Source organism: Dipodomys spectabilis, unplaced genomic scaffold (assembly GCF_019054845.1).
Source record: "Dipodomys spectabilis isolate Male_0828 unplaced genomic scaffold, ASM1905484v1 ptg000208l, whole genome shotgun sequence".
Taxonomy (NCBI): Eukaryota; Metazoa; Chordata; class Mammalia; order Rodentia; family Heteromyidae; genus Dipodomys; species Dipodomys spectabilis.
The window spans coordinates 513,774-528,498 of NW_024870885.1; the positions used below are offsets into that span (position 1 = coordinate 513,774).

At 48.6% G+C, this 14,725-nt stretch overlaps 1 protein-coding gene across 1 annotated transcript in view; it reads right to left on the reverse strand.

Moving 5' to 3' along the window:
• B3gntl1 (UDP-GlcNAc:betaGal beta-1,3-N-acetylglucosaminyltransferase like 1) overlaps window positions 1-14,725 on the reverse strand; it is a 63,386-nt gene that overhangs the window by 28,852 nt on the left and 19,809 nt on the right. Inside the window, 1 exon segment of the mRNA XM_042696572.1 lies at window positions 13,977-14,072. Within this exon segment, the coding sequence (XP_042552506.1) occupies window positions 13,977-14,072 (96 nt within the window).

Genomic DNA, 14,725 nt, shown 5'->3' on the forward strand with positions numbered 1-14,725 from the left:
ACTCAGACCCAGAGTGGAGAATCCTCTACCCAGCACATAAACATGTGTGCACACACATGCATACCACAGGCATGTGAGTACTCAGACCCAGAGTGGAGAACCCTCTACCCAGCACGCACACATGAGTGCACACACATGCATACCACCGGCATGTGAGTGCTCAGACCCAGAGTGGAGAACCCTGTACCCAGCATGCACACATGTGTGCACACACATGCATACCACAGGCATGTGAGTACTCAGACCCAGAGTGGAGAACCCTCTACCCAGAACGCACACATGTGTGCACACACATGCATACCACAGGCATGCGAGTACTCAGACCCAGAGTGGAGAACCCTCTACCCAGCACGCACACATGTGTGCACACACATGCATACCACAGGCATGTGAGTACTCAGACCCAGAGTGGAGAACTCTACCCAGCACACACACATGTGTACACACACATGCATACCACAGGCATGTGAGTACTCAGACCCAGAGTGGAGAACCCTCTACCCAGCACGCACACATGTGTGCACACACATGCATACCACAGGCATGTGAGTACTCAGACCCAGAGTGGAGAACTCTACCCAGCACACACACATGTGTACACACACATGCATACCACAGGCATGTGAGTACTCAGACCCAGAGTGGAGAACCCTCTACCCAGCACGCACACATGTGTGCACACACATGCATACCACAGGCATGTGAGTACTCAGACCCAGAGTAGAAAACCCTCTACCCAGCACACACACATGTGTACACACACATGCATACCACAGGCATGTGAGTACTCAGACCCAGAGTGGAGAACCCTCTACCCAGCACGCACACATGTGTGCACACACATGCATACCACAGGCATGTGAGTACTCAGACCCAGAGTGGAGAACTCTACCCAGCACATAAACATGTGTGCACACACATGCATAGCACAGGCATGTGAGTACTCAGACACAGAGTGGAGAACCCTCTACCCAGCACACACACGTGTGCACACACATGCATACCACAGGCATGTGAGTACTCAGACCCAGAGTGGAGAACCCTCTACCCAGCACATAAACATGTGTGCACACACATGCATACCACAGGCATGTGAGTGCTCAGACCCAGAGTGGAGAACCCTCTACCCAGCACATAAACATGTGTGCACACACACGCATACCACAGGCATGTGAGTACTCAGACCCAGAGTGGAGAATCCTCTACCCAGCACATAAACATGTGTGCACACACATGCATACCACAGGCATGTGAGTACTCAGACCCAGAGTGGAGAACCCTCTACCCAGCACGCACACATGAGTGCACACACATGCATACCACCGGCATGTGAGTGCTCAGACCCAGAGTGGAGAACCCTGTACCCAGCATGCACACATGTGTGCACACACATGCATACCACAGGCATGTGAGTACTCAGACCCAGAGTGGAGAACCCTCTACCCAGCACGCACACATGTGTGCACACACATGCATACCACAGGCATGTGAGTACTCAGACCCAGAGTGGAGAACCCTCTACCCAGCACGCACACATGTGTGCACACACATGCATACCACAGGCATGTGAGTACTCAGACCCAGAGTGGAGAACTCTACCCAGCACACACACATGTGTACACACACATGCATACCACAGGCATGTGAGTACTCAGACCCAGAGTGGAGAACCCTCTACCCAGCACGCACACATGTGTGCACACACATGCATACCACAGGCATGTGAGTACTCAGACCCAGAGTGGAGAACTCTACCCAGCACACACACATGTGTACACACACATGCATACCACAGGCATGTGAGTACTCAGACCCAGAGTGGAGAACCCTCTACCCAGCACGCACACATGTGTGCACACACATGCATACCACAGGCATGTGAGTACTCAGACCCAGAGTGGAGAACCCTCTACCCAGCACGCACACATGAGTGCACACACATGCATACCACAGGCATGTGAGTACTCAGACCCAGAGTGGAGAACCCTCTACCCAGCACGCACACATGTGTGCACACACATGCATACCACAGGCATGTGAGTACTCAGACCCAGAGTGGAGAACCCTCTACCCAGAACGCACACATGTGTGCACACACATGCATACCACAGGCATGTGAGTACTCAGACCCAGAGTGGAGAAACCTCTACCCAGAACGCACACATGTGTGCACACACATGCATACCACAGGCATGTGAGTACTCAGACCCAGAGTGGAGAACCCTCTACCCAGCACGCACACATGTGTGCACACACATGCATACCACAGGCATGTGAGTACTCAGACCCAGAGTGGAGAACCCTCTACCCAGCACGCACACATGTGTGCACACACATGCATACCACAGGCATGTGAGTACTCAGACCCAGAGTGGAGAACCCTCTACCCAGCACGCACACATGTGTGCACACACATGCATACCACAGGCATGTGAGTACTCAGACCCAGAGTGGAGAACCCTCTACCCAGCACACACACATGTGTGCACACACATGCATACCACAGGCATGTGAGTACTCAGACCCAGAGTGGAGAACCCTCTACCCAGCACACACACATGTGTACACACACATGCATACCACAGGCATGTGAGTACTCAGACCCAGAGTGGAGAACTCTCTACCCAGCACGCACACGAGTGCACACACACACCACCACCACATGGGGAGTCAAGCCCAGTGTGGAGAACCTTCTACCCAGCATGCATACACACATATGCACGCTTGCACACACATACACACATTCCATCAGCACATGAGGACTCAGGCTCAGTGTGGACAATCCTCTACCCAGCAGCATGCACACACACACACACGTAAACATACACACACCAATGGCATGTGAGGACTCAGACCCAGTGTGGAGAGCCCTCTACCCAGCATGCACACACACACACACACACACACACACACACACACCACTGGCACCTGAGAACTCAGGCCCAGTGTGGAGAACCCTCTACGCAGCATGCACACACACACACACACACCACCGGCACATGAGGACTCAGACCCAGTGTGGAGAACCCTCTATCCAGCATGCACACACACGTGCACACACACACATAACCGGCATGTGAGGACTCAAACCCAGTGTAGAAAACCCTCTATCCAATTTACACACACACACCACCAGCATGTGAGGACTCAGGCCCAGTGTAGAGAACCCTCTATCCAGCATGCACACATGTGCACACACGTGTATATACACACACACCCCACCAGCACGTGAGGACTCAGACTCAGTGTAGAGAACCCTGTACCCAGCACACACACACGTGTGCACACGCACACACACACACCCCACCAGCACGTGACGACTCAGACCTAGTGTAGAGAACCCTGTACCCAGCACACACACACCACCAGCACGTGAGGACTCAGGCCCAGAGTGGAGAGCCCTCTACCCAGCATGCACACACACACATGCACACCACTGGCACGTGAGGACTCAGGCCCAGAGTGGAGAGCCCTCTACCCAGCATGCACACACACACATGCACACCACCGGCACGTGAGGACTCAGGCCCAGAGTGGAGAGCCCTCTACCCAGCATGCACACACACACATGCACACCACCGGCACGTGAGGACTCAGGCCCAGAGTGGAGAGCCCTCTACCCAGCATGCACACACACACATGCACACCACCGGCACGTGAGGACTCAGGCCCAGAGTGGAGAGCCCTCTACCCAGCATGCCCACACACACATGCACACCACCGGCACGTGAGGACTCAGGCCCAGAGTGGAGAGCCCTCTACCCAGCATGCACACACACACATGCACACCACTGGCACGTGAGGACTCAGGCCCAGAGTGGAGAGCCCTCTACCCAGCATGCACACACACACATGCACACCACTGGCACGTGAGGACTCAGGCCCAGCAAAGCTGAGTGCAGCAGGAAAGGAGGCACTACCTCCACTACTGGGCAACAGATGCTTTTGTGTGAAAGTTGGTACTAAACTGTTTGTATGTGGACCTGCTTCTGGGGACTTGGTAAGGAGCAGGTTGTGGTCACCGAGACGCCAGGCCGATGGCTACTGTGTTCTGTAGGTGTGGCTCTGCACCGGCACTCACAGGGAGCACAGCACTGCGACCAACACTGCCTTCCAAATCCACCACCATGTTGCCTTTATTAGTTTTGTCATCCTCAAATGAGTGGGTCTGGAAGTATGGTAAAACAATAAAAGAGGCCCAATAAAAGTACAGTAAAACAAAAGTGTAATCTCAGGTTGTCTTTGACCTCTGGCTTCATGGCAGGGTGTCCCTAATCCATGGCCTCCTGGAAGGGTATCTCCAGCTCTATATCAAAGCTGAGATGTGTAGGGAAATGCCACGGCTAGAACCACTGCTAGTGCCCGGACTCTGCTTGAACCTCTGTGGTAAGCTGGAAACAGGCTGGTTTACAATGACAACCAGATCATGTGCGTGGCAGGTATGCTCTACGGAGCCCCAGGATCCTCCATCGAAGGGAGCTGAGCCAGTGCTGCAGGGAACAGGCTGGAAAATGAGAGGTGGAGGTTGCTGACTACGAGTGCCAGTGTCCCAGAAGGCTGCCCAGACAGAGGTGACTAACACAGTGGAAAAACTTTTGACAGCCAACATACATGCTGACTGGCTGAAAAAAAAAAAAGACCCAGGGAACGTTCAGTAACATATTCTTCTACTGGAAGTGAGGATTTAGGATCTTTACCAGCAACACTCAAAAATAGGAGGAACAGAGTTTAGGTAGGAGTGCTGGGATCCTATGCTGAGAAGGATAAGTGCAGCATAACTCCAATGACTTTACACTTGGTGAAGCATCCAGATGCCCCCTCCCAGGGCACCCCCAGTGTGGTGTGAACAGTGAGGATGTGGGGTCCAGTCGGGTTTGTACCTGTGAAGATGGCTGAAATGTACTCAAGTGCGGTCCTCCCATGGCTGCCATTTAGTAACTCCTTTATCTACCTTGAGTAATATGTCTATTCGGCATATGGGGACAAGCGGCCAGACCTAATGTGGGACTCTTGGACTTTGGGCTTGGGTTCTGAAATTTTGGTTTCAATATTTGTTTTACAGAAAGTGTGATCTGTGAGCAGGAAAGAAAGTGTGATCTGTGAGCAGCTGGGTACCCAATGGTCCATCCGGGTCTCTTCCCAACACCAACACATGCAGTGCATCACAATGACCAAGATTTACCAAGAGGAGGCAGAGGTTTGGGAGCATGGCCACACACAAGGGCCTGACAAAGAGAAGCAAGCACAGGGCAGACAGTCAGAGCATTCAAGTGCTCAGGATATCAACCCTGAACCCAACGGATACTGCTCGGTAAGGAAGAGTGCGAAGACCCAGCCATCCCCACCACGGAGGCAATTCTGCTAGAGCCTAAGTCCAGTCTGGGGAAACAGTGGCCACCACCACTGCACACCCCAGAGGAGCCCAGAGGCATGGTTTACACGCAGGCCCTTGCATTATGAACTATCTCAAGATCTTGCCCGCCAGATTCCTGTGGAGCAGCAGGCAGCCACCCTGAAGCTTTGCAAGCCAGCTTAGAGGCCCAGAGAAGCATCTAAGTTCCCAACCTCTTAGCTCCTTCTCCCCTCAAAACACACACCGATCTATGATCCCAGGAAGCAGCCAGATGGCCTTGTTCATCCTCTTGTATCTCCAAGTGAACAGAGCAGCCTATTCTCTGAAGTCTGGCATGTTGATCCTTTTTATGTCTCTCTAGGACACAGACCTATCCTCTCTGCTTTGTATCATCCTGTTTTAATTTGCTTCCCAATCTTATGGGCTTTCTTCTAGTAAATCTGAGAAAAAATGTTTTGTAGGAAATGGACATTTTGAATTTTTATATGAAAAGGTCTTTATTATATCTTTACACATGACTGACATTTTGGTTAGACATGGAACTCTATATTCAAAAACATTTCTGGGAGGATTTTAAGCCTGTGCCCCTGTTTCTTGTAAATTCTGCTCCTGTAAGTCAAGAAATTCAAGGTCACTTTGATTCGTGCTCCCCACTTTACCTGAGAACAACTAAGACGTCCTGTGTCTGTTGCAGGCCTGCCCACATCCCTCGCCAGGGACCCGACTCACCTTCTCATCTGGTCTCTCACACCCTGCAGTTCTAGGAATTTTTTCTGTATTATTCTTAGCAATTTACTTCTCTTTATTTATGTTTCTCTCTGTATATCTGTATATTTATATCCATGTCACCCTCATTATGCTGGATTGTGAAATGTCAAACCAGCTAAAGCTGGGGACTAGGATTCCCTCCCTGCACCCTCTCCTCAGCACACGTCCAGGTCAGACTGGACAGGAGGAGATTGCAAGAGTCTGGAGAGAGAGGTAGAGACAGTGTCACTGGTCCCTAAAAGTCTGATGCATGTGGAAGAGATGGCATGTAGCCATACACAATCCTTGGATTGATGAGGAAGTGTCCAGGGAAGTTACAAATGTATCAAGCAGAATGGAGCAGAATGGAAATGAGCCACAAAACCCATTCAATGCAACTGAAGCAGCTGTAAAGGGAGTTGGCAGCACTGTTTTATGAGAACAGAGGTCCCAAGACAAAAACTAAGCCCCACCTTAAAGAACTGTATAAGACAAAACCAAAAGCAAACAGAAGAAAAGAACCATGAAGGCAAAAGGGAGACATTAAACTAAAAATAGATAAGCAAGACTAAAGTTAACCATATAAGTAGCTAGGCTTATAAGATGTCACGTAAGATGTCAGAAATGACCAGCCCAGATAAACCTGTAGGGAGACTAACAGATAACAAGTTGAAAGGACCCAAACAACAACTATGAGAAATTAAAAGGAAGAAGTATCACTACACGCAGTAAGTAAAAACTCTAAAGACATATATTTAACAATTTAGATGAAGTGAGTCAATCCCTCAGAAGTCAGTGACACAAAACTATGATGAACTAGAAAATATGAATAGTCCAATAATTATCAGCCATATTTTTCTACATATTAACAATAAACAACTGAAGCTAAAATTAAATACACAATAGCATTTAAAATTGGTCAAAAAGCAAGTGAAAGTAATAGCAGCCAGGCACTGGTGGCTCACACCTATGAGCCTAGCTACTCAGAAAGCTGAGATTTGGGTATCCCCATTCGAATGGGGATGAAATTTGAGGATTGGCTCAAGTGGTAGAGAACCAGCAGTGAAAAAAAGCAGAATGAAAACAAAGGTCCTGAGTTCAAGGCCCAGAATTGGTTCAAAAAAGAAAAGAAAAGAATCACAGAAAAATTATGTAACGGATGGTGTGAGGAGAGAAGGGGGGAAAATCAGATTCCTGAATTGGAAAACAACACGGTAAAGACGTAATTACACCCAAGCTGCTTTAAGGCTTAACACATTTTATATGAAAGTTCCAGCTGGACTCCTTATAGATATAGACAAGATGGTTCTAAGATTTTTGTGAACAGGCACGTGAACTACAATAGTCAAAGATAATTTTGTTGATGTTGGACGTGGGGCTTGAACTCTGGGCATGGGCGCTGTCCCTCCACTCAAGGCAAGCGCTCTACCACTCGAGCCACAGCACCATTTCCTGTTTTCTGAGAAGTTAATCAGAGATAAGAGTCTCACGGACATTCCTGCCTGGGCCTGCTTTGAACTGCAACCCTCAGATCTCAGCCTCCTGAGTAGGTGAGCCACCGGCGCCCGGCTCAAAGATAATTTTGAAAAGAATGCAGCTGAAGGATCACAGAAACCAGCTTTTAGAGTCAGTGCTCAGAAGTGTGTGCCATGGGAGTGACAGACGCAGAGCAGTCATTAAAGTACAGGAAGTTCCGAGGAATACCACAGAAGGAGGGACGACAGAATTTTGCTTTTGTGGTATTAGTGATTGAATCCACAGCTTTATGCATACTAGGCAAGAGTCTGGAAGCTGTGTCTCCAGCCCTTCTTTATTTTGAGACAGGGTCTTGTGCAGTTGCCCAGGCTGGCCACAAAATCAGGATCCTCCTGTGAGGATCATCATCTGTGAGCCAGGAGCCTTTTACCAGACAGCAAATCTTCAGGATGAGAAATAGTGTCTGCTGTTGATAAATTAACAAATGTATAATTATTTTTGTTACAGCAGGAGATCAGTCGGGAGATCGTGTAACTCTGATGCAGCCGCTTTTGGAGATGAAGCAGCCATGTGTCCCGAGTGGGAAGGACTGCGCTGACCTAGGCTCGTGAAAACACTCAAACCCTCGGCTTTGAACAAGGCACTGCAAGGAGGCCAAGGCACGCTGTGGCCCCCTCCCCCAAAGCTCCTGGTCCAATCATGCAGCAAGGTCATCTAAGATGCCAGAAGAGGGAAAGTGCCTGAGAACTCAACTTTTTTTTTCTTTCAACTTTCCCATGACTCCAGAATTAATTCAAAACACAGAATTTTGGAACTGGGAGAGTTTGTGCCAACAACTCTACTATCTGAAAAAGCAGCCTTTTCTGTGTAGGCACCCAGCAGTCTGATCTCTGTTCTTCCAAGTTGGGAAAGATAGAGCTCAAAGGGCTGATCCAAATATCCAGGCACTTGTTAGAAATGCATATTCAGACCATAAGATGCATGAGTGTGGGTCTGACGTCTGTGTTGTGTCAGATCCTACAGCCATCCTTACAACTGAGGAAGTTTGAGAAACACTAGTTTCAGTAAAGGTTCTGTGTTTAAAGAGTAAACTTAACTAGGAAATGTGCTTGTCTGAGTTATCTACCCTCGACACTCTGGGTGAACTAAGGTTTATGTACTAATGCTGGTATAATGTGATGCCTTTTCCTTCTCATTCATGCTATCCTTTGTTTCAAACTGCTACTGGGGGAGTTAAAGGTGCAGCATGACAACTAGCAAGCACAGATGGGGCAGGCACAGAAGTGGTGGAGGGCATCCAAGTCACCCAGTAACTGCCACGAGATTCACTCAGGGGCAGAGGATAAAGAGCAGGACAGCCCTGGAGGCTGAGGGGAATCATTAAGGTGACTAACATGACCTAGCTTGGGGGACTGAGATTTGTGTGCCCCAAATTCACATACTGAGGCTCTAGTCCTTAAAGGGACTGTATTTGGAGATGAGGCCTTTAAGGACATAATTAGGTGAGTCCATAACCACACAGGATGGGTGTCCTTACAAGAGAAGGGTGCTATACACAGAGGAAGAGCCTGCCCCAGGAAAGGCAAGCTGATGATACAGGCAAAGGGGGTCTGGAGGCCTCAGGAGAAACCAGCCTGCTGGCATCAGGAACAGACACCCAGCACCGGCACTGAGACGTGTTGAGAGCCTCCCAAGAGAGCAGGAGCAGACGTGGAGCCCAGGGCAGGTACACTGAGAGGTGCACATCAGACCTGCAGCTGTCCCTCTTATGACTAGCACAGACCAAGGAGGTTACTCCAAGTACCCAGACCCCGCCCGCCAAGGCAAGAGCCAGCCCACCACTGCCATACTGCTAGGACCCCAGGGCACCCTTAGACCCAGCAGGCTTTTTGACTAGCATTGCAGGAGCTATGTCTTGGTGCAGACACCTTTCAGTTCAGAATCTTTGGTGCTAACTTTACTGTCCTCTCATTACCTTTGTACTTGGCAAATATCTGGGCAGACATGACAAATCAAATCCCAGCACTCAGAAGACTGAGACTGAAGTCAGCCTGGGCTACCTAGGGAGACTCTGCCTCTAACAACAAGAAAATCAAACCTAAGCACTTGTCTTCATATCACAAGCCAGACTCAGCTCAAACCATCAACTGGGGGCAACTCACCTTGGTAAAATAGTGGGGATTTTGCAAATGTGATGGTTGCAACTTCCTCTGAGTTTATCTTAAGGGTCCTTTGCTAAAGGAGACTGTGCTTAAGTGGCCTACCAAACTCTCTGTCATAGCAGCTGTAACCCCGCTGCCCCTGGATTCGGAACGCACTTCTGGCTGAAACTGCGATTTAAATTATGCCCTACGTGTTTAGTGCATAGTTTTCATATGACTCATATTCTACTAGAAAGTGCACAAAAGCAGACTCAGCAATTCCTCAGCTGGCTGGGAGGCTACTAGCTCTCCCTGGCTCTGACTCAAACTGCTGTGAGCACCTCCACGACCTAAGATCTAGGATCAGGCACCATGCAGATGGGAAGCAGCGTGCAGGCAGTGACTCCACTTATTCCCTGGCAATTTTGCCAACCTTTACATACAACTCCCACCCCACCCTCTGGTCCCAGAAGAGGACCTGCGGACCCACTCCTAGGGTTCCTGAGTTCTGGAAAGTGGTGTGACCTTCTAGGAGCAGTTGGAGAACAAAATGGTTTCTCTAGGGTGCAGAATGCCATTGGTGGAATATTCATCCTCTTTAAATGTGAATCAAATCTGAATGCAAGAGTGCTTTTACTCTATCTGTTTTGGAAAACAAAACCTAAAGCCAGTGGTACAGATCTGACAGCAGGGAGCAAAACCTACAGGTCCTAGCAGCTGGCAGGAGAGACTCAAAGCCAATTTGAAAGAGGTAAACAATTTGGAATAGCCAAAGAAATATATTAAATGGCACACTAAAAGAGATGTCTCTCCCAGGGACTGTTAAACTATTAGGAGACACATCTATCATTTTTAATCTGGTTAATGGAATGGTCAAGCTCAAAATCATATGTAACACTTCTTAAAGAAACTACGATCAAAATAGCATTTCAAAACTATTGTTTAGAGAAATAACATTTCTTACTTGAAGAAACAATCACCTCTGGCTCACAGGAAGCCCACAGTGCACAGAGGTCTTCCCACAGTCTGGTGTAGGAACAGGAGGGAATGGCTATCCTCCCAGTGCTTGCTAGGTCCACTGACTGGGTGAGGCCTGGGGACCCAGGTGTCCAGCAGGACGCAGCAGAACCCGACCTTGGCCTGGACTGGAGACCCTGTCTGGAGCAGGAGGGTTCAGACTAAGCCTACCCTGTGGAGCTGACAGCTATTTCCACTTCTATAAGGGTTATATGGCTAGAGACCACCCAGCAGCTACTGTCTACTACAGCAATCTCCCAACAGCTTGGCCATTTCTGACTTACCTAAGATGGGCCTCTTCAGTGTGCAGCCCGAGTACAGAGGCTAGGAGGATGGGGCCGACTCGCGCTGAGGGCTTCACCCTCTGCCTCCGTCCACCTCTGACTTCTCTTTCCAGGCTGCCTCACCACAGCTTCAGCTCACAGCCCTCTGTAAGCTCCAGGACAGTTTCTGCCCAGCTGTTAGTCACCACCACCCCATGAACAACTGGGCCACCAGTACTGCATGGCCTTTCCCAACACATCCCTCCAAACCTGGCTGACTGGCCAAGGGTCCTACTGCCTCCAGGTGGCCCCACTGACCACTAGACACTCTCCACAGGGCTTGTAGCAACGCTGACTGACTGTGACCACTGGCAGGACTCACATCAAGAGCTCTGACATGCTCTTCTTCACTCTATAAGGGCAGCTCAAAGAATGTCAAGCAGAAGATAAAAGCATGGACAAGCCAGGTTCCAGGGGTTCACACCTAAAATCCTAGCTACTTAGGCGGTTGAGATATGAAGACCACAATTTAAAGCCAGCCCAAGCAGGAAAATCCTTGAGATTCTTTGTTCTAATTAATAACCAAAACACCACAAGTAGAGCTGTGGCTTACATGGTAAAGTGCTAGCCTTGAGCAGAAAAAGCTTAGGAAGAGTGAGTGCCCATGCCTGAGGTCAAGCCCAGGACCAGAACACGAACACACACACACACACACACACACACACACACACACACACACACACACACACACACACACACACTTACAGACCATTCTTGCATTTGGTAAAAATAAGGGTCTGGTTGTGTTCTTTTGTATGTAGTTAGTATGCTTTGGGGGAAGAAAACAATGACCTGATTTCAAAACTGTGTGCAAATGCAAAGGTCCTAGGAAGAACAAGGTTAGAGAGCTGAGCTACTCAGCCAACTCAAGAACAATTCTAGAAGCTGTTGTGGTTATGTCAGGAGGTAAAGGTCAACAAATGGTTACTGGGGAAAACAGAGTTTTCCCCAGTGTGTGAGCAATAGGCCTGTGACAGAATGCAAAGGAGAAAGCGTCACCTTGCAGCAAATGAGGCTGCACTAACAGATTATCCACATTAAAAATAATTAATTCCAATCCAGACCTTCACAGACAGAACAATACCCTAATAGTCCATGAGGAAGATCCTAAATAGATTCTATCATGGTATTTTAAATGGTCCCAGGGTGAAATGGAAAGACATCCTTAAATCTAATGTAAACGTTCTATCTGAGACAGGACTCCATTTAACTAAGGTCCTACAAAACAAGGCATTCTACAGTCAGAAGGCCAGGGTCACACCTCAGAAGGAAGAGTTGAGTCCAAGCAATGGCTGAAAGAGCTAGAGGCCAGGCTTGCACACATACATGCTTCTTGTAACTTTTTCTCACTCAAATTAGCCCCCTAATTTGTACAAATATAGTGTTTTAAAAAATTGTTTAAGGTTATGTTATCAACGAAGAGACACTTATTTCTTTCCATTAAAAACAAAAAAATCGGCCAAGCAGAAGCTCAAACCTATAATCCTAGATACTTGGAAGGCAGAAATTAGGAGCTGGGGGTTTGAGGCCAGCCAGGCAAAAAAAGTTGAGATTAAATCTCAAGCAATGGCTGAGAGTGTTATTATGTACCTTTCATCCCAACAATACAGGCAAGCACAGGTGCGGAGCGTGTGGGGTGAGGTGCAGAGAAGCACAAGAGTATTTCAGTCTAGGCCAGTCAGCCCATAAATTGAGACCCTATCTCAAAAGTCAACCAACATAAAAAAGACTGGTGGGGTGGCTGAAGTGGTACAATGCCTGCCTAGCAAGCACAAGTCCCTGAGTTCAAAGCCCAGTACCACCAAAATGCATAAATAAAAATGAAACAAGTTTTTCATAGACACAGAACCTAAGTCAGAGAGAGAAAGAGAGAGAGAGAGAGGGCGCAAGCAAACCCATTGAGTATTTACTTGTAGTCTCCATGAAAGTTGCTGTCAGTGGACATGCAGTACTGACTTCTATTCTAAGCCAGCCTAAAACTGAACAAATGCTGGGACTGATGGCTTACAGCCATTTTGATGACTTAGAATGCAGAACTGTCTTCCAGCTCACACAGGTACAGTCTCCTGAACAGCCACAGTTAGCTCTGTTTGAAGCATGCTTCCAAGTTTACTAAGACTGCAGCATTCCACGCACAATCTGTCACCCAGTGACAGCAACATTTAGCCAGGTCTCTGAGGCAGAGGCCTTCCCCAGCCATTCCTCGTACAGCAAGGGCTGTCCTGACATGAGGACGAGAGTCTCTGCCGGCCCAAGGGTCATCCAAGGACCCAAGGAGGGTGGCCACAGATAGTCACCAACCCAATGACGCTCATGGTTCTCATTCCACACTGCAGCTCAAACTGGAGAGAGCAGCAGCTGGTCTCACATTGTCAGTTAATGCCATGGTCACCTCCATCTGCTGGCACGGGCACCTTCATGACACATCTACCCTCTGCCCAGCCTTTTGTCCATCTCTACACCTCTCCACCCAGTTACGGCTTTCCTCTACCCAGTACTACAACCATCCTTCATCCACTACCATGGCCAGCACCCAGCTATCCTACCCCAGGGCTAGGGTCACTTTGGCCGTTGACAATGTGCATGTCAGCAGGCTCAACAGATGTGTGAGGGGTACACTGTGGAGACTCTGAAATGCCCTCTCTAGATTCTGAGCAACTTTCCCCTCCAAGTTAGTGTCCTGAATGGGAGCCTGCATCAGCCTGACTGTCAAATCTCCAAAGGGTGGGGAACTGTGCTCTACCTGATCACTGTCCTATCACCAGTGGACAAGTGAAGACATCGAAACTACACCCCAACAGTACACCAACAGCACTGAGAGGACACATACACTCTCTCCTCAGAACGTGTCCTATTTCCTCTCCCCAGCCTAAGAAAACCAGGTTTGCACTAAGGACAAAAACAACCAATGATCAGTACCTGTGTCAGAAGCTGATCGGATGCCAACTGGTTGATCCAACGTGTGTATCGCTCAGTAGAGTTTGGGGGATCTCTCTGCACTTGGCACCCTATGATCTGTAAAACAACAACAATTAAAACCTATGATCTTGTGATCTTTTATGAGTATGTTTCATGCTATTTTAAGTATATAATATCTATACACCAAATTCAAATCTGTGGGACCTAGGTTGAGTTAGGTAAAAGTCCTTGTCAAAAGGAGGGGAGGGGGAACACTAGACTCACATGGGGGTCTTGAGTAGTTTCTTGGTAGCCAATGGCTAGTGTTGCCCTCAGCCTGATTGAGGGCAGTTAACTCAGTAGCTACTAGGAATGAGTTGGGTATGACAACACGCTAAGTAATGATGAGTTGGTATTATAGCTCATGCTTCCTATAGCACGGCCTCCTCTGTCCAGACTCTCCTTCTTATTGGCCACAGTAGCACCTCAACAGCCATGACTTCCTGCCCACCTCAGCTGTGCTTCATCCCCTTAGAACGTCTCCCTACGCCAGAACATATTCCACCTCAGAAGGCAACTTCACCTCAAAATTCAAGTGTCTCCATTTCCTCAGAACCCATCTCCAACTCCCAGAAAACATCCTCAGAATGCAGCATATCTCTCCAGAACATATCCCCACTCCAGAATACATGCCTGTCTCCTTTAGGGTTATCGTAATCTCCTCAGAATACAACTCTTCAGGACACATCCTAACGTGAGAATGCATACTC